This window comes from Apium graveolens, chromosome 10, assembly GCF_009905375.1.
Source record: "Apium graveolens cultivar Ventura chromosome 10, ASM990537v1, whole genome shotgun sequence".
Taxonomy (NCBI): Eukaryota; Viridiplantae; Streptophyta; class Magnoliopsida; order Apiales; family Apiaceae; genus Apium; species Apium graveolens.
This window is the reverse complement of record NC_133656.1, coordinates 173,565,326-173,586,731: the sequence shown is the minus strand read 5'-3', so window position 1 is coordinate 173,586,731 and position 21,406 is coordinate 173,565,326. Positions and strand designations below refer to the sequence as shown.

General features: G+C 34.8%; 1 protein-coding gene and 1 long non-coding RNA gene across 2 annotated transcripts; one reads left to right on the top strand and one right to left on the bottom strand.

Moving 5' to 3' along the window:
- Positions 1 to 8,403: 8,403 nt before the first annotated feature.
- On the top strand, positions 8,404 to 15,799 carry LOC141689644 (uncharacterized). The gene is made up of 3 exons (XR_012562459.1): positions 8,404 to 8,563; positions 8,655 to 8,706; positions 15,635 to 15,799. It is a non-coding gene; the product is annotated as an uncharacterized LOC141689644 (long non-coding RNA).
- Positions 15,800 to 18,432: 2,633 nt separating this feature from the next.
- On the bottom strand, positions 18,433 to 20,839 carry LOC141692669 (putative protein phosphatase 2C 25). The gene is made up of 4 exons (XM_074497582.1): positions 20,333 to 20,839; positions 19,553 to 19,891; positions 19,263 to 19,442; positions 18,433 to 19,160 (listed from the first exon to the last, which is right to left on the bottom strand). The coding sequence occupies exons 1-4, from the start codon at positions 20,750 to 20,752 to the stop codon at positions 18,984 to 18,986; spliced, it is 1,116 nt and encodes a 371-aa protein (XP_074353683.1). The 5' UTR covers positions 20,753 to 20,839; the 3' UTR covers positions 18,433 to 18,983.
- Between the last annotated feature and the right edge of the window lie 567 nt (positions 20,840 to 21,406).

Genomic DNA, 21,406 nt, shown 5'->3' with positions numbered 1-21,406 from the left:
TTAGTAGCTCTTGTTTGAGAGTGAATTAGTTGGAAAAATCATGAGGTTATGGACTGAGTTAGTAAGGTTTGGATGAAGTTTGGTGGTATTGGTGGTTATGGGTTGATTTGTGGTTGATTTGTGGTTGATTGGAGTAGTTTAAACTTTGGTAATCGCGTAAACATAGCCGTCGTAATGCCCGATTTACTTTAGACTGTTTTTGTTCTTAACATCAGGACCCGTGAACTCACTGTTAGGTTTTGACCATTGCCATTATTAGATAGTTCATGTTACGAGCTTCGTTTTGATATGTGGTTCGCTTGAATCCGATGTACGGTTTAGGAGAAACGACCGTTTTAAGTAACGGCGTTTCGCGAACGAACCATTACCCCTCTCCTTACTTTGAAACCTTGGTTAAGGACCTTAAATGATGAATTGGGGTATGAAACAATTATGTAAAGTGGATTTGGCAGTTGGTAGGGTACTCGCGAAAGAATCGCCTTAAAACTCTTAATGGTTAATTTATTAAAAATGATGGAGCCGAGGGTACTCGAGCGACTTAAGTGAATCGTTAAGCGCAAAAGCGAACGTTAAGGTCTAATTGGTTAAAGTATAGATTCATAAGCGACTTTGGTTTAATTCCAACTTATATGTTGTTTATAGGTTACCAGAATCGTCCTAAGCCTTTTATCACCCCCAGTCGCTCAGGCAAGTTTTCTACCCGTTATACTGATGTTGTGATGTAAATATATGTATATGCATTATCTTGTGATAACTGCATGATTGTTATTAGCAAATTTTGTGATATATTGGAGCATGCTGATATGGTATATATGCATGTCTGTTTCATAATCTTGATATCTATCTGTTGATTCCAATGCTTATAGTTGCATAATACCTATGCTAGAGATAAGCAGTAGTTGCGTATACCCTTAGTATAGGGGACCCAAAGGTGGATATTTTCTAAAACCGGGAGTCGATGTTCCTGAGTGTAATATATATATATATATTGATATATATTGATATAATTTTCAAAACTATTAATCGAATAAGGTTTATTCGATAACTTTATTTTATTTAATGTATATTACTTTGAATATTCATTCGAGGACTTAAGACTTCGTTTATTTTATTTAATGAATATTATTTTGAATATTCATTCGAGGACTTACGACTCTGTTTATTATATTTAATGAATATTATTTTGAATATTCATTCGAGGACTTATGACTCCGATTATTTACTAAATAATATTCTTTATTTTATTAAAGAATAATGTTTCGATAATCAAACTTATTTTCGATTATTCAAATAAAGATAGTACTTTCGTATAAGTATATCTTTGGTTATTTAATATTCATTTCAAGTATGAGTTTTAAAACTTCTACTTCAAATTATTTATATAGAGATTATCCTTGTGGGAATATTATTTAAATAATAATATTCAGATATTTTCTAATATATTGGGACTGATTTATTTTATTAAATCAACCTTACTCCAAACATTCTTAAAAGTGTTTTCGAGTCTTCAAAATAATTTTTAAAGTTAGAGCGGATCCCAAAACTCATTTTTATATTTAAGATCTTCCTTTCAAAGGGGATTTAAATACTCGCTCAAAACCTGAGGGATCCGGCTCTGTGGTGTATTTATATTTCACAACAAGGTTGCTGTTTTGATGAATGAATTGATTACTTACCCAACGTTCGGGAAGTAAGTCCATCTATTGAGTCGGCATAAGCAACATGGTCTCAGTGGGCGTCCATCAAAGTGTAAGTGGCTCGGGAGCGGATAGGAAACGTTCCCCAGTTTCTTGTAGGCGTTGATGCCGTTGTAGCTGAGGTAGGATCTACCAATAGGCTAGGCTTTCAACTTTTGATGTACCAGACATATGTATATTTATGAATTGTAATAATGGCAAAGAATATGTAAATTATTCAGAAACCCTTTTTAAGGTGTAATGGTTTATAATTGTGGAATAAAATGACTTGTGTTATTTTTGGTATTCATCTCTGAGACTATAACTTGTGGTGTGTGTATATTGTGGGGTCACAGTACGCAGTAGTTGGTTGACTGTTAAGATTAAGTATTGATAAGGGAAATGGAACTCGTGACAACCCGAATCCCCGATCCCAAATTTGGGGGTGTTACAGAAATGGTATCAGAGCTAAGCGTTATAAACCTCAGAAATGATGTGGCGTTAAGATAATAAGTTCACTAAATAATAAGAACTCTTTCCAAGTTCATAGTCGGGCTACCTAACGTAGTACTGACAGTTAAAACCCTTATGGGAACCCTTATAAATATCGTGATAGAAGCGTAGTTCGTTATCGTATATGGTAGCGGGACTCTGAACCCTGAGGTTGAGGAGCAACAACGCGATGATGTTTTATTACTTATTGGAGATCAGATTGTGGATCCTATAGAACGTCCTAACGAGAGACCGAATGATGTTCATATTGAGGATGTAGCGGTTGAGGATGTTGTCATAGAAGGGATTGTTGCTGAGTAGGATCCCGTGGAGGATTTTGACAAGAATGAATAAAGGACCACTGATGAATTGATAACCATGGTTAGGGAAACTATCAGAGGTAGGATTGGCAGGTCACTACCGGAGGTTCGTTCAAGTTTGTAAAGATAGTAGCCCCTTTAACGCGGCTACTCGTAAAACTGAGAAGTTCGAATGGACAGGGAAATTCGAGAACAGCTTTTAAGAACTGAAGCAAAGATTGGTGACGACCCCTATAATGGCGTTGCCGGATGGAAAAGGAGATTTTTTGATGTGTAGTGATGCTTCGCATAAGGAATTAGGGTTCTTCTTATACAACACGACAAGGTAATCGCGTACGCATCAAGATAATTAAGGGAATATAAAATTCGATATCCCCACCCATGAGCTTGGACTCGTGGCAATAGTTTGCCCTAAAGATTTGAGGCACTACTTGTATGGAGAGAAGTGCGAGATTTACATAAGCCGTAGGTTCTCTAGTATATTTTCACGCAGAAAGAGCTCAACACGCGCCAGAGGAGGTGGTTAGAGCTAATCAAGGATTACGATTAAGAGATTCTTTATCATCCAGGGAAAGCCAAAATGGTGGCTAATGCCCTTAGTATAAAAGAGAGACTCAAGATAAAAATGTCTTTGGGAGAGTTAATAAGAGATTTTGAAAAAATGGAAATACGAGTGAAGGTAACTGGAGCCGGTACTGAAAAGTTGTTTGAGATTATAATGCAGCCCGAATTATTGGAAAAGATCATATGGTGCCAAGAAAAAATGATGAATGAAGGCAGAAAGCCAATGACTGGAGAAGAGATTAATACTGAGAAAGATGATAAGGGAATAATGAGGTATTCCTACAGAATTTGGGTTTCAAACGTTCAAGGGCTTAAGGACGAGATCTTAGATGAAAGCTATAGTTCTAGGAATAAGATTTAGGGAAAACCCTGAATGTGATAGTAAGGGAGGTCGCCATCAAGAAAGAAAGAACCCATAATATTATAAAATGAAAAACAAGGATTTTAACGTATAAGATAACCCTGATTATGGGAGAAGGATGAAACATTTTATACTGAGAAAACAGAAGTCGAGCAAGATAAGGAGACCCGAGACGGTACTCCTATACGGAAATTCATGGACCTGTCTAAACAGAACTTATACTTTTATTCCTAACCACCACCTTGAGGAAACAATGCGGTAGGAAATTCTTTCATGACCTTTAAGTCGCTACGCTCTCAGAGTTCCAAGGAAATAGCTGACCCAGTCGAGGCAAGAGCCTGGCTAAAGAAAATACAGGAATCATTTGAGATTCTAAATGATTGACGAATCACAAAAGACTATTTTTGTCACTTACCCTCCTAAGATAGAGGCCACCCGCTGGTGAAAGGCCAAGAAACGGAGCCAGAGGTTATAATAAACGGATTAAAGTTCAGTCAATTATTTTCGGGAAAGTACTTCCCAAGGTTATGGAGGTAGTGTAAAAGCTTTAGAGCCAGAACAAAAGCGGACCAGTATGATGAATTATGAATCTAAGTTGTAAAATTTGTCAAGATTCGTTCTGAGGACACGAATCCAGAATGACGGGATATTTGAAATCAATGCTTATGTTGTGATGGTTCATGTAATGGTTGTAATAGAAACGAAAATAAAAGACTGAAAATGGAAGGAATATAAAGGGATATAAAGGAAATAGAGTTGAGAAGTGATAAGGGAGTTAGTTATGGGAAACCCTAAGAAACCCTTGCAATAAATATAGAGAAGTGTGTCATCATCAGCGCGATGGTGACTGATCATGAGATAAATTCAAGGTTTGAAGGCGTAAGCGATACGTATAGTTAATTCCCTTGAAGTTGACAGTATTCGATGAAAATTTGAGACTGATCGATTGATTAATAAGGAAACACGGATGGACTGAGGAGACAAGAAAGTAAGAAATTAGGAAAATTGGATGAAGGAAATGACCTTCAAGAATGTGAAGTGTAAGTAACGCATGTGAATTGATACCCAAAAAGGGAGACACCAAGTATAGAAGATATCTCAACATTGAGATGACCGTTGAGATAAACAACAAAAGTAAATGAGGATTTAGTAAAAAGAAGTTCACGTTGAACGTGACCAATATCTTCTATAACATCCATGTTATCATAACTGAATCAGGCAAGAAAAATAGATAACCGTTGTTATCTTTTGAAGGCCATATTGATAGACCTCATTTTGAATACAGATGTTATTGTGAAATTATGCATATATTATCGAGATGGGAATGATTGAATAAGATACCCTTATCAGGGATATATGACTTGATTTATCCATGTAAGGATGCAAGTACCTTTTTAAAGGTGGAATTAAGGACATAACCTCAATAACTTGAGATGAACCCTAGGGGAATGTATAAGGGTTGGCATTTCGCCCTTAATAGGGACAACATGAGTTTTGACATTATGAATTGGAAAGGATTAAGGTAAAAACAACCTTTAAAGATCAGTAGAGAAATTTTTCAGAAGTACATAGACAATGGTTCTAGTAATAGTAAATGGTATTTTGATATGCCCTGTATCTAGGGAATATAGGAGGAATGATTCAAGGATAACCTTAGAGGTCTTACAAGGAGAAAGGTAATGTTCAAAGTTTTGAATAATAGAAATCTTGATAAAGAAAATATGACATAATTATAATAATGCCAAGTAGGGCACGTGTTAAACCATGAGAAGTATAGATTGAACCAATGGGGTCAGAATTGTTAAAGCAAGAAGGACCCAAGATAAAAGACGTCCTAAGTATGATCGAGAGTTAGCCGTGATAATGTTCACATTTAAAGACTAAGGCAGTGACTTATGGAAAGATGGTGATTTTTTTATCACAAGGACTTAAGAAAAGCATTTTCACATAAGCAGTGATTTGAAATGAAGTAGAAAATTTAGTGAAGGTGGTTAAAATGACATTGATTGTAAGGAAGTATTACAATCAGGAAAGGCCAAAGAGGTGGCCGACACTTTAAGTGTAAGAAGACAATTATCGGCGCTCGTGCCAGAGGAATACAGTGATGATGGTTAAAGCTGTGAAGGTTGTATTATGGTTTGGAATATTGACATTCCTTCTGATGACTGTGCAATACCCAACCATAATAGTAGTTTGGTAAAGGTTTAATTCGTGTAATCGCCATGAGCGGGCTATCTATCTTAGAAGGTACTATCTTGAGATAGGCCAGGACCATGTTTCAAGAAGGACTAAACGAACCTTTGAGTTAAGTCTTCTATTGAAGGCATATGATTAAGAATGGTATTAACCTGCTATCGTTGCTTTTATCTGCTTCATGTCATATATACGCCAAGTTCAGGAGTGTTCTTCCTGAATCATGGAATGGTGATTATGTTGCCTCCTTAGAAGAATTCGATACGGCATGTATAGACTCCGTATGGTTAGCTATTAAGATTTCATAGAAAATGAATGACTACAGTAGGTCTGTGGTGGACTATAGAAATGCATCAACGATTCTTTGAATAATGAGTCAATTACAACCGTGAAAGTTGTAGTGTAGGAGATTGGGTACCACTAATCGGGTTGTGGTGATGTATAAGTTATCATTGATAGACTAATTAAGTCGATTATCTACCTATTGAATACTTATTCCTTCTTATCAATAGAGAGTCGTATTACTATACGAGGAAGGTTGCGGTGCAAGCATAGAATTCTAGTAACGATGATGTCTAGAATGAGATCCCAGATTCGATTTTCGTTGTCGAGGGAGTTTCAAAGGTGATTGTGTATAAGCTCGAGGAAGAGCATGGGTCCATAGAATAATGGACGGAATAGCAAAAATATTTAAGCATGTGAAATACGATGCTATAATACCTGATGTTGATATATATACGTATATGTTTTGTTCTCCTATGATAAACCTCTATAGTTTACAGGTAGATTCCTAGCCAGATATTTTGTGGCAGTATAATATATATATATATATATATATATACAATTCTCTTCAATTCATTCTTTTCTCTCCTTTTTATTTTGTATAAGCTGAGAAGAACAACCCTTCCAGAAGGGGAGGTATTGCCGAATGACTATCTATCTGTGTGATAGAATCCTAGTAGGATACCACATATTGTTTAATTGCTTGTCGAGTACTATGGTTGGCCACCTTCTGTACTAACTATGCAATAGAACAAGTGTTCATGATCATAGTGATCTCTCAATAAATTCCTTTACTTCTATATGATTGATCAAACTTTGGGAAATAGAAGCAGCTGAAAAAGGAGTAGTAAAAGTATGGTGGTATTCGGAATGGAAACGCATTCGTGACACTAAGGTTTATGCATTTATTAAAAGGTTATAGAACGCTAATGAGCAAAAGTGTGATCAGTATAAAATTTGGTACGGAAGATAGTAACGATTACGAACTGGAAAAGAGTGGGTATTGAGAAGCAAAAGCTGTAGATCTAGATGAGATAATGAGAGTCTGTACAATAGACTTGAAAGAAATTTGGAATGATCACTTAACGCGAATTGAGTTTTCTTACGCTAATCGATCGTATGTCAGTATCGAGGTATCGCCTTATGAGATCCTTGAGGGAAGACAATGTCGATCTCCCTTATGTTAGGATGAAGTTGTAGAGCGCAAGATGCTCGGACCCGCAGTAGTCCAAAGGACCAAGGATATAATAGATTTAATCAGAGGACGGCAAGTAGTAGCCCAAGATGGACATAAGAAGTATGTTGATTTGACACGAAAGGACAAAGAATAGGAAGTAGGGGACCTAGTGCTGTTATAGGTATTCCCTTAGAAAGGATGGATGAGGTTCAAAAAGAAAGGAAAGCTAAGCCCACGAATTGTTGGACCCTTGGATATATTAAGACGTATTGGGAAGTTAGCATATGAGCTAGCCCTACCCCCGAACATGTAGCAAGTTCATAACGTGTTCCACGTATCAATGTTAAGGAAATGTAATTCGGATGCCAGACAAATAGGGGCATATGCGCGCATAGACATGTAACCAGACGTAACCTATATCGAGCAACCAGGAAGGGTTATAGATCGAAAAGGGACAAGTGCTTAGGAGAAGGGATTATCAAGCTAGTCAGAGTTGGTGGTAGAACCACAATGTGGGAAAATTTACTTGAGAGTTAGAAAGTGCAATGCTAAGAAAGTATCCCTATTCATTTTTATCTGATTCCGGGACGGAATCCTTTTAAGGAGGGGAAACTGTAATAACCCTAATTTTTGGAATTTTTGAAACCCTTATGAATAGTGTTTTTCCTGATTATGCTGAATAAGAAAATTTTTCATGCCACACTTTGTAGAGGTTCTTTTTGTAATAACCCCAATTTTTGGAATTTTTGAAACCCTTATGAATAGTGATTTTGCTGATTATGCTGAATAAGAAAAATTTTCATGCCACACTTTGTAGGGGTTCTTTTATTGTTATTCTGAGATCTTATTAGTACTCTATATGGTATATAAGTGTATGTAAAGATCTTCAGAATCCAAATTCGAACACTTTGATTTTTCCCAAAAATCCACCAGATACCGAAAGAATTGAGTATAAGATAACATGATTAAAAGGATTTAAATTCAAGGATTATAAGAGAGGAACATAAAAGGAATATAAAATATTGAGAAAGGTTTAAGGGAACCCAAGTAATAAGATCTCGGATATGATCCCTCAAACGACGAACGAAAACAAAAGATAAGCGAACCGTATAACAGATCAGCGGTCATTAGCCAAGTAATTAAGGGATTAATCAAAAAGGTAGTGGATGATGATGTCATCACATGACACAAGCTTGCTTGCATAAGCATGACAAAGGAGTTTTGTTTGTTGGGTGATTTTGGGCCATACAAAATTAACCATGGTAAAAAGGTTAAAACAAATTTCAAGACAAAAAGAAGAATCAACCAAGCAAATAACATAAATCAAAAAGAGAAGAGTTGACTTTGCAAGAAGAAGCTCTCGGCCAAAATAAACACAGCAACTTCAAACTGCCATATCTCCTTCAATACTCACTCAAATGTTGTGTTCTATAGCTCGTTGGAAAGGAATTGAGATGGCCTACAACTCTTGTTCACAAGTCTCGTCCAAATAAGCATGGTAAGACCCTCATTTTTACAGTTATTTAAATCGGACTTTTAGAAACTTTAAAGTCTAACTTTGTGTTCTTGATTTCTTTGGAAATATCAAGCTTGTAGGAGGCTCCATAAGGCTTCCTAGCAACTTAAAACCTTCCAATAAAGGTATAAATCTTCACACCCTTTAGTAATAAGTTTGAATGTTGAAGTTTGGAGATGGTTTGGATGGATGAGTAGTAATTTGAATGATAAGCATGATTCGAGTTTTAATTGTTAAGTAGTTTAGTTGAATTTGGAGGTGTTATAATATATGATTGGATTGAGATCCTTGAGCTTATTATGACTGAAATCAGTAGCATTGATGTGTATCTTGAGTTGTTATTGATTGGTAGTTGGATTGATATGATTTGGAATGGTAAAAATTTGGGAAATCGCGTAAATATAGCCGTCGTAATGTCCGATTTACTTTAGACTGTTTTTGCTCTTAACATCAGGACCCGAGAACTCACTGTTAGGTTTTGACCATTGCCATGATTAGATAGTTCATGTTACGAGCTTCGTTTTGATATGTGGTATGTTTGAATCCGATGTACGGTTTAGGAGAAACGACCATTTTAAGTAACGGCGTTTCGCGACCGAACCTTTACCCCTCGCCTTACTTTGAAACCTTGGTTAAGGCCCTTAAATGACTAATTGGGGTATGAAACATTTATGCAAAGTGGATTAGGAAGTTGGTAAGGTACTCGCGAAAGAATCGCCTTAAAACCCTTAATGGCTAATTTATTAAAAATGGTGGAGCCGAGGGTACTCGAGCAACTTAAGTGAATCGTTAAGCGCGAAAGCGAACGTTAGGACTCTAAATGGTTAAAGTCTAGTTTCTTAAGCGACCGGGGTTTAATTCCGACTTATGTTGTTGTTCATAGGTTATCAGACCCACTCTAAGCTTAAGTCTATCCGGGAGCACTCAGGCAAGTTTTCTACCCGTTATACTGTTGTTGTGATGTATACATTTGTACATGCATTATCTTGTGATAGATGCATAATGGTTATTTAGCAAATTATTGCGATATATTGTAGCATGTGATATGGTATATATGCATGCCTGTTTCGTAATCTTGACACATATATCTGTTGATTCAGTTGATAATACATATGCTAGAGATAAGCGGTAAATTGCATATACCCTTAGTATAGGGGACCCAGAGGTGAACATTTTCTAAAACCGGGAGTCGATGCTCCCGAGTATAATATATATTTATATATATATATATATATATGAATAGTTTTTAAAACTATGAATCAAATAAGGTTTATTCGATAACTTTATTTTATTAATGAATATTATTTTGAATATTCATTCGAGGGCTTATGACCCCGTTTATTTTATTATTGAATATTATTTTGAATATTCATTCGAGGGCTTATGACCCCGTTTATTTTATTATTGAATATTATTTTGAATATTCATTCGAGGGCTTATGACCCCGTTTATTTTATTATTGAATATTATTTTGAATATTCATTCGAGGGCTTATGACCCCGTTTATTTTATTAATGAATATTATTATTTGAATATTCATTCGAGGACTTATGACTCCGATTATTTACTAATTATTATTCTTAATTTTATTAAAGAATAATGTGTCGATAATCAAACTCACTTTTGATTATTCAAATAAAGATAGTATTTTCGTATAAGTATATCTTTGGTTATTTAATATACATTGCAAGTATAAGTTTTAAAACTTCTACTTCAATTATTTTTATAAAGATTATTCTTTATGAGAATATTATTTAAATAATAATATTCAGATATTTTCTAATAAATTGGGACTGATTTATTTCATTAAATCAGCATTACTCCAAACATTCTTAAAAATGTTTGCAAGTCTTCAAAATGATTTTAAAAGTTAGAGCGGATCCCAAAACTCATTTTTTTATATATTTAAGATCTTCCTTTCAAAGGGGATTTAAATATTCGCTCAAAACCTGAGGGATCCGGCTCTGTGGTGTGTTTTATATTCGCAACAAGGTTGCTATTTTGATAAAAGAGTTTTTGATTACTTACCCAATACTCGGGAAGTAAAATTCTTGGAACAAGTTAATCCATTAACAGGCATCGCCTGGGAAATATCGGTGAGTTTTCCTTTCCAAATAGATACGACTTCTTGGTGGAGCCGTATCAACAAGTTTCTACTTGGGGAAAGTAGGGACGAGCTTTACGTTTCAGAGTCATGGATTTCATCTGAACTAGGAGTGGCGTAAGTGGTCGAGTGGCGCCGGCCCAGCCTAATTATATTGGCCTAAATGGCCTGGAAGTTCCGCTAAGACGGTCCATTCCTTAGGAGTCCAGTGTTCGGTTGACAAGTAAATCCGACAGGTTCTCCTCTACATGTAGAAAATGGTGGGGTTGTACTACTACGACTGATCATCGTAAGTGGTCTTCCTGGCACGGCAAACTCCCGTAATGAGTTCATCATCTAATTGGATATTTCTGCAACACTACCCAGAGCACTTCGATAGAAAGGCTATGGTTGGGCGATTGTTGAGTGTTGGCAGGGTTGAGTTTTCAAAATGATGTTTGCATCAAATGAAGTATCTCGTAACTTCATTTTATTTTGATGATATTTTAAAGATTGATTCTATACAAGTTTTGTCTTGTAGCTTAATCTATGGGATGAACTATTTATACATTGAACGGTGGTAGTTCAAGTAGTATTCGGAAAAGATATAAGTATATTGGAGTATCTTGTAATTTCATCTTTTAAACTTATATCTAGTAAATGATTATCTTGTGCATGTCAAAGAATTTCAGAAAAACGTTGAGACAAGGTTAGATATATGAGATCACCTTGCAACGATATTTTTATACAGTTATAAACTGGAACTCTGTGTATATTATACATGTCAGAGGATTTCAAAGATTATGAAAAGTATATATGTATATATATACTGAATATTTTGCGACTTGGTCGTGTTAAGATATCAGCTTGGTTCATTTCTTCTTGACCAAGACTTTCATGAGTACTATGAGAATGCTCATATATTGTTAATTATTATACATATTATTTCTGTGGGCTTGTTGCTCACCCTTGCTTTCTTCTTTCATCACACAACATCAGAGAGACAAGATGAACAGGACCAAGCTCCCAATTCGCGAGCGGATAGGAAACGTTCCGCAGTTTCCTATAGGCGTTGATGTCGCTGTAGCTGAGGTAGGAACTACCAATAGAATAGACTTTCAACTTTTGATGTCCCAGACTTATGTATCTTTATCAATTGTAATAATGGCAAAAAAAATGTAAATTTATTCAGAAACCCTTGTAAGGTGTAATGGCATATAATTTTGGAATAAAATGACTCGTGTTATTTTTGGATATTCATCTCTGAGACTATAACTTGTGGTGTGTGTGTTTATTATGGGGTCACAGTACAGAGTAGTTGATTTTTTATTAAGATTGGGTGTTATTAAGGGAAATGGAACTCTTGACAACCTGGATCCCCGACCCCGGATTTGGGGGTGTTACACTTTTATTGTCATTCTGAGATCTTATTAGTATTTTATATGGTATATAAGTGTATGTAAAGATCGAACACTTTGATTTTTCCCGAAAATCCACCAGATACCGAAAGAATTGAGTATAAGGTAACAGGATAAAAAGGATTTAAATTCAAAGAGTATAAGAGAGGATCATAAAAGGAATATAATGTATTGAGAAAGGTTAAGGAAACCCAAGTAATAAGATCCCGGGTATGATCCCTCAAACGATAAACGAGAACGAAAGTTAAGCGAACCGTATAACAGATCAGCGGTCATTAGCCAAGTAATTAGGAGCTAATCAAAGAGGTTAGTGATGATGATGTCATCACACCAACAAGAAGAGGACAAGTGTGGAAAGATGATATAGGAGGATGACATAAGCATGACCTAAAGGGAAGGAATTGTTGGTTGATTTTAAGCCATTCATTTTTTACCATGGTAAAAGGTAATTAACAAAACAAAAAAGGGAAAGCAACCAAACAAGAAGCATTTCTTCTCCCCCCTCATTCTTGCTCTCGGCTTTTCCATCAAAAGCAAAGGATAATTTTCAAAACTCAAGCTACACACCTTCAAAAATCAAGAGGTTTGTTTCTTTAGCTTCCATAATTCATAACTTAGATGAGCCATAAGTTTAAGCTCAAGATTCCATGTTTAACATAGCTGATCAATTCATCAAATTTCTTGGTGAATAGTATTTTCAAGAAACTAACTTTGTGTTTTCTTATGTTTTCTTCAAGATCCAAGCTTAGTAGAGATAGTTAGTGGTTATTTAAGGCTTCCTAAGTGATTCTCCACTCTCCAAGGAAGGTATAACCCCTCCAAACCCTAACTTTACTTTGAGTATTAGGTTTGGTTTTGTTTGTTATAGTTCATGAGAGCATGATTCTTGTATGTTTAGAGTTTGGTTGGAATTATAATGATTTTGGGTTATAAATCTTGGTTGTTGGTTGATGAACCTTGAGTATAGTTAGTAGCTCTTGTTTGAGATTGAATAAGTTGGAAAAATCATGAGGTTATGGACTGAGTTAGTAAGGTTTGGATGAAGTTTGGTGGTATTGGTGGTTATGGGTTGATTTGTGGTTGATTTGTGATTGATTGGAGTAGTTTAAACTTTGGTAATCGCGTAAACATAGCAGTCGTAATGCCCGATTTACTTTAGACTGTTTTTGTTCTTAACATCAGGACCCGTGAACTCACTGTTACGTTTTGACCATTGCCATGATTAGATAGTTCATGTTACGAGCTTCATTTTGATATGTGGTTCGCTTGAATCCGATGTACGGTTTAGGAGAAACGACCGTTTTAAGTAACGGCGTTTCGCGAACGAACCATTACCCCTCGCCTTACTTTGAAACCTTGGTTAAGGACCTTAAATGATTAATTGGGGTATGAAACAATTATTTAAAGTGGATTAGGCAGTTGATAGGGTACTCGCGAAAGAATCGCCTTAAAACTCTTAATGGTTAATTTATTAAAAATGATGGAGCCGAGGGTACTCGAGCGACTTAAGTGAATCGTTAAGCGCAAAAGCGAACATTAGGGTCTAATTGGTTAAAGTATAGATTCATAAGCGACTTTGGTTTAATTCCAACTTATATGTTGTTTATAGGTTACCAGACTCGTCCTAAGCCTTTTATCACCCCCAGTCGCTCAGGCAAGTTTTCTACCCTTTATACTGATGTTGTGATGTAAATATATGTATATGCATTATCTTGTGATAAGTGCATGATTGTTATTAGCAAATTTTGCGATATATTGGAGCATGCTGATATGGTATATATGCATGTCTGTTTCATAATCTTGATATCTATATGTTGATTCCAATACTTATAGTTGCATAATACCTATGCTAGAGATAAGCAGTAATTGCGTATACCCTTAGTATAGGGGACCCAAAGGTGGATATTTTCTAAAACCGGGAGTCGATGTTCCCGAGTGTAATATATATATATTTATATATATTGATATAGTTTTTAAAACTATTAATCGAATAAGGTTTATTCGATAACTTTATTTTATTTAATGAATATTACTTTGAATATTCATTCGAGGAGTTATGACTCCGTTTATTTTATTTAATGAATATTATTTTGAATATTCATTCGAGGACTTACGACTCTGTTTATTCTATTTAATGAATATTATTTTGAATATTCATTCGAGGACTTATGACTCCGATTATTTACTAAATAATATTCTTTATTTTATTAAAGAATAATGTTTCGATAATCAAACTTATTTTCGATTATTCAAATAAAGATAGTACTTTCGTATAAGTATATCTTTGGTTATTTAATATTCATTTCAAGTATGAGTTTTAAAACTTCTACTTCAAATTATTTATATAGAGATTATCCTTGTGGAAATATTATTTAAATAATAATATTCAGATATTTTTTAATATATTGGGACTAATTTATTTTATTAAATCAACCTTACTCCAAACATTCTTAAAAGTGTTTTCGAGTCTTCAAAATGATTTTTAAAGTTAGAGCGGATCCCAAAACTCATTTTTATATTTAAGATCTTCCTTTCAAAGGGGATTTAAATACTCGCTCAAAACCTGAGGGATCCGGCTCTGTGGTGTATTTATATTTCACAACAAGGTTGTTGTTTTGATGAATGAATTGATTACTTACCCAACGTTCGGGAAGTAAGTCCATCTATTGAGTCGGCATAAGCAACATTGGCTCAGTGGGCGTCCATGAAAGTGTAAGTGGCTCGATGGGAGTCGATCAAATGCGTAAGTGGCTGAGTGGCAGTCCAGCATAAGGTCCAATTGCGGCCAGGGTGATGACCAGTGGGGAATTCGTCCATCTACTAGTAGAAAAGGTTACTTATTGGTATATTTGCCTGATCAGCAAGATATCAGGTTTATGTCAAGGTTTTCTCCTTTCCAAATTCATTGGATATTACAACTCTGTTTATAATTTTCATAACAGAGGTATTCAAGGAGTGTATGAAATGTATATATATATAGGTGTATATATATATATATATATATCAGGACTTAATTAAGTATCTCGTAACTTCATTATTTATAATGATATTTCAAGGATTGAATCTATTCAAATCTTATCTTGTAGTCTCATCTATGTGATGAACTTTTGAAACGGATTATACCTTGAACGGTGGTAGTTCAAGTAGTATTCGGAAAAGATATAAGTATATTGGAGTATCTCGTAACTTCACATTTTCAACTTATATTTGGTTAATGATTATCTTATACATGACAAAGATTTTCAGAAAAACGTTGAGACAAGGTTAGATATATGAAATCACCTTGCAACGATATTTTTATATAGTTATAAACTGGAACTCTGCGTATATTATGCATGGCAGAGGATTTCAAAGATTTTGAAAAGTATATATACATATATACTAAATATTTTGTGACTTGGTCGCATTAAGAGGTCAAACTTGGTCCAATTCTTCTTGACCAAGACTTTCATGAGTGCTATGAGAATGCTCATATATTGTTAATCATTATACATATTATTTTGGTAGGCTTGTTGCTCACCCTTGCTTTCTTCTTTCATCACACAACAACAGATAGACAAGATGAACATGACCAAGCTCCCAATTCGTGAGCGGATAGGAAACGTTCCCCAGTTTCTTGTAGGCGTTGATGCCGTTGTAGCTGAGGTAGGATCTACCAATAGGCTAGGCTTTCAACTTTTGATGTACCGGACTTATGTATATTTATGAATTGTAATAATGGCAAAGAATATGTAAATTATTCAGAAACCCTTTTTAAGGTGTAATGGTTTATAATTGTGGAATAAAATGACTTGTGTTATTTTTGTTATTCATCTCTGAGACTATAACTTGTGGTGTGTGTGTATATTGTGGGGTCACGGTACGCAGTAGTTGGTTGACTGTTAAGATTAAGTATTGATAAGGGAAATGGAACTCGTGACAACCCGAATCCCCGACCCCGGATTTGGGGGTGTTACACCTTTCATCTGAGATCGAGGGAAAAGATTTAGAGAAAAACAGAAATAAAGTGAGACAAGATCCTTACCTGGAAAAAGGAGAGCTAGATGAGAGTCGGGATTTAGCATATCTTTGTGAGGAAACTCTGACTCTTAAAAGTCATGAGAGTGCAGCGAGAAGTAATGAGATTATTTCTCACTACTTCCATCCTCCGTCCCTCCCAATTGTTATCGCTTCTAATATAGTGTCCGACACGCATTTTAAGATGAATAGAAAATATAGTCGATCACTTTTTAAAAAAAAATTCTTTTTCTGAATAAAGTTTAAACATTATATTTTTATTCAGAAAACGAAATTTTTTTAAAAAAATTATAAAACTATACTTTATATTCATCTTAAAATATGTGTCAGACACTCTCTCAGAAACGATAACAATTGGGTGGGACCGAGGGAGTATTTGTAAAGATAAACAAGATGAGAGAGATTTTTAAATCATTACTAGAAAGGTAAACTAAAAATCATTTAGGTAAAAATAAAGAGACTATAAATGACCGGACTTGTGGACTGGGATGGACTGGGCTTAATTTAAATATGGATTGTACTTATATATTACATGCACGGGTTGGTTATCCAACCCAACAGTCTGGGTTGATAAAAAACGAACCCACAGAAAATTCGGTTCCAAATGACTCGGTTTTTTGGGTCTTATTTAAATAAGGGGCTGGGTCGCTTTAGCGGGAATGCTGGATTTTTGTTCACCCGTGATCACAAACATGAATGATATATTGACACAAAGATACGCACTTCATCATCTAAAGGAAGTGAACGAACAAGATACAAACAAATATCAGCGGGAAAAATAGAGATTTACATATATATAGGCTTATAGTCTAGGCCCTCAAAGAAAGTATTTATAATTTTGCAATCGAGCATTTTTTTTAAAGTAGCATTTGGGAAACAACTCCAATGTATATATCAATGAGAACTCAAATAAAAAGGCCAGCTGCCAAAGCTGACTAATGCACGAAACCAGAGGCATACACCAGTACTAATTCCGAGAATTCGTTTAATGTCGTATATTTTCGTGTTCTATATACTTAAAGTCAAACACAAAATCGACATGTTTAGAGTTCGTGTACTTTCGATTCGTATCATATTTTTCTTGTAAAATTGAATATTAATATTAATTAAAATAAATAAGTCAATAAATAAAATTATAAGATTTTCAAGTAAAATTTTTATGAAATATATTAAAATATATAGTTAGATCACATTTATATACATATTATAAAATTAAGTAATTATTTTAAAAAACATATATCTATTATAAATATACATATATTGATTATAAATATTTGTATTTAATTATAATATCTATTTATGTCGTATACTCGTGTCGTGTCGTGTAATTGAAGGAAAAATGCAAAACCTACACTAAATATCGGTCGTGTACTTTCGTGTTCGTGTGTTTTCATTAGGGTACCTGTCACAAGAGTCCCGGAAGGCATGCCTATAGGCATGCTTTTTGCAAAAAGGCATGCCCAAATGGCATGCCATTTATCAGTTAAATATAATAAAATTTAATAAATAATTATTATACTAATATACAATGAATTTGAATATAAAATTAAAGTTAGTTGACAGTAACAACCAAATACCATCATAATACTCATTTAAATTAGTAACTTTTTAAATATTAAAATATACTAGCTTTACAACCCGTGCGATGCACGGGTCTTCATTAATATTTTTATATTATTTAAAATTATAATAAAAAAAATTTGGATCATTACCTTATTAGTATATTTATAAATAATAATATAAATATTTGTTGTTGCCAGGATTCGAACCTGAATATTGGGTAGTGTATAAATAATAATATAAATGATTGTTGTTCGTTGGGTTCGAACTTGAGAGTTTTAGTATTGTATAAATAATAATATAAATATTTGTCGTTGGCGGGGTTCGAACATGGGAGTTTGAGTAGTGTATATTTTTTTTGAATTGAATCGAACGATCCTTATCAATTAATAAAAAAGATCTGACGGTCATAAATGGGAATAACCAAACCAACCAAAAAAAGGCATACCAAATTATACTCTATTCCGGTTATTATAGTATAGTATAGATGTAAATATTTTAAATTATATTTGTTATTTCTGGATATTTCTAATATTAAAATAATTATTAAAAAATTAAAAAATTTAGTAAAAAGGTATGCCGAATCATGAAAAGGCATGTCTGGCTAAATGACGTCATGGCATGCCCATCTTGGCATGCCCGTGCCACTGTGACATGCACCCTAGTTTTCATGTCACGTACTACAAATGAAAATACAAACACTAAATTTTCGTATTTTCGTGTCATGTAAGCGGTATCCAAAATTACCCGGTCTAACCACCGCAGCACCGCGATTACTGAATAGTTCCTTGGCTCATTCCACATTCAAACACATTTTAATTTTAGTCATACACGTTAAACAAAATGGAATAAAACATTCAACAGATGGTCCACCAAGTCTGCCTCGTTTCCATGACTAGGAGAGTGAAGACCAGTGTAGCACATCAAAGACCATGTATAGAATACCAGTAGACGGACTATGAAAGATCAACTACAATAACTGTAATTCTTATCATAGTTGTTCAAGTCTATGTTTACATAGGTAAATCATACGGGGTGGCTTATATCAATCACACAAACTACCCATCCAGCAAGCAATTTACATGAACTAAATGCGTTCATCGAACATTAGTATTCTATCCCCCCATGTTGCGGGGTCAAATTCAAGCAAGAGCTTATTATTGGCATCATCATTACTGTTAAAAAACAACTAGCATTAACCCAAGAATGAGCGAGATATCAATTGATGACAAGTATTGTTAGGCCAATTTCTAAATCTATTCTGCAAGCTTATTCATTTGATTTGAGTCAAAAGTTGCCGGTTAGGTCTATGCAGCCTCCAATTTTAAAATTTTACTGGCAAGGAAAAATGAGGTAATGGAATAACCATGACACTGATATCGTCAGTCGAACCTCTAGTAGCTGAAAGTTGTGCAAGTTTTCTACATGCAGCAATTGTGTCACGTTTATCATTGCCAACACAGACATCATGAACTACGTCGACTGCCTCTTGATTATTTACCTGAAACAATGCAGCACAATTCACTTAGCATTCAAATATCTTCAGAAAATCGCACAAAATACTACAAATGTACAATTGACAATTTCAATTCGAGTAATCTACCTTGTCCCAAAGTCCATCAGAAGCAAGGATTAAGAATTCACAGTTAGGCTTTATGCTTAATACTGTTGTTTCAGGTTCAGATATCACCCATTGTTTAAGACTTCTGTCTCCGATTCCTCTTGACACTGCAAGAGACCCCTGTATTCTCCAAACTCCACGGCAGAAATCGACATATCCACCCTATAAAGAAAATAACAGGAATACTATCAGCTACTACATAAACAATCAAAAACTTGCGGACCACTTCCAATCAATGTAATATAATACATCCTCTTTTACTTAACACTTACCAAATTTTCAATCCTTTCTTTTTCATCTTTTCTTGAAGGTCGGTGATCAACCGTGAGTGCTTCAGCAACTCCTCCTCGGCTCATCACAACGCGACAATCACCAGCATTTGAGACAACAAGCTCTCCATTTCGTATCAAAGCTGTTGCACAACATGCACCACCACTACTCTCCTCCTTTAAAAACTCTGCATCCGTTGCAAGATACCCCTTCCTAACCGCTTCTTCAATTCCCTCTCTACTTTCTTTTCTCACTTCATCCATTACATTTTTCTCCATATTTTTCGACGCAAATTCAGCTGCCTTATTACCTCCATGTCCGTCAAATACACCAAAAAAAGCCTGCACATACAAACATCCAATAAAATCAATAATTATTCCATAATTTTCAAAAAGCGCTAAATAACACCAAATTAGTCTTATTTTCCTAATCAGCAATATGAAATAATTAAGAAACTCCTCCTTTCCCTAAACAAACAAAAAAAGCACACAGCTACTTTCAACATAAATCTCAACATGATCAATCAATTTCCAAGTTTCGTGAATTAAATTCTCGTAAAATTTTCTGATTCAACGTCAATTATAAGCTGTATCGAATAAAACCTAAATGTTCTAACATCCGATACAAATTCGCAATTTCTATACATTTACAATCTCTAAATAATTCAAGCTAATCTACAATACATACATAAAAATCACATTTCTACACAAACACATTGACGATCATCTAAAACAATTCAATACACACGCATAAACATACAATTATATGTATCTATAACATACCTGTTTAGAATCACCATCTAGTCCAACAACAGCAGAGTACCGGTCCTCCATTTGACCTCTTCTCCCTCTCTTACAATACACAGCATACTCCTCTCCTTCAATCTCCACCTCATCGACTCTCTCCGCCGCCTCGATCTTCTCGCCGGCCGAAATAATCGCCGGCGCCGCCGGAATCTCAATTCTCAACGGCCTCTTCCGCTTCAAAATCAGCGACGACGGAGACTTACACACCGGCGATTGAGATTGTATTTGCGATTGAGACTGTGACTTCTGTAGACGGAAACCTAACGGCGATAACGGCGGAGGTGAAGGCGTTTGTAGAGAGACGTTGAGATTCATTGACGGCTTGCAGAAGCTTGGAGAGTGTCTATGTGACGGAGAAAATACCGGGGAATTTGATAAAGCTACGGCGACAGGCATGGCTGTGATATATTTGTGTGTTTTGTGAAGTGGTTGATCAGGAATGTTAGTACTTTTTTGTTTGTTTGAATGAATGAAGACTAGTTTATTTGGAGTTTATATACTGGGGAGGCTTCGTTGATTTGGTGTAACGGTGTCGTCTTGTATATATTCTTTTACGTTTCTATTGATGTGAATGTTTCAAACGCTGGAGTCACGCGCATGATGGAGGGGGGCCCACCAGAAAGAAGGTTAAGCAAATCTTCGATAAATTTTAAAATTTTAAACCGCCCGGCTTAGATTTATTTTTTTAAGATCGGAATTTTAGGATTTTATCAGTCCATCAAGGTTTATTTAAGAATTTATGAGGATGGTATGAATTTGCAGAACTTTTTATTATTTGAATTTTACAAAATTGTTAATTTTTGGATAAAATTCTCTTTTTGTGGTATTATATGTCAATTCCCCAAATATTTACATAATAATAATATTCATTATTAGATTCATAAATTTAAAATATGTTGATACTTAGTTGAATTATCTTAGATTTCTAATTAGATATACCAAAATTATAAATATAACTTACTAGTAAAAGGTTTTTAGCATTTTCATTTCATTGAGAGAATCATATTTTTATGAAACTTTGAGAGATGCAAATAATAGAAAACGTACAAA

What these genes read in the sequence shown, in the direction of transcription:
- LOC141692669 (XM_074497582.1), bottom strand. Translation starts at nt 20,752, where the DNA reads ATGCCTGTCGCCGTAGCTTTATCAAATTCCCCGGTATTTTCTCCGTCA. An exon ending in TAGATGGTGATTCTAAACAG is followed by an intron (nt 19,892 to 20,332) that starts GTATGTTATAGA and finishes TTGTATGTGCAG; the next exon opens with GCTTTTTTTGGTGTATTTGA. An exon ending in AAGAAAGGATTGAAAATTTG is followed by an intron (nt 19,443 to 19,552) that starts GTAAGTGTTAAG and finishes TTTTCTTTATAG; the next exon opens with GGTGGATATGTCGATTTCTG.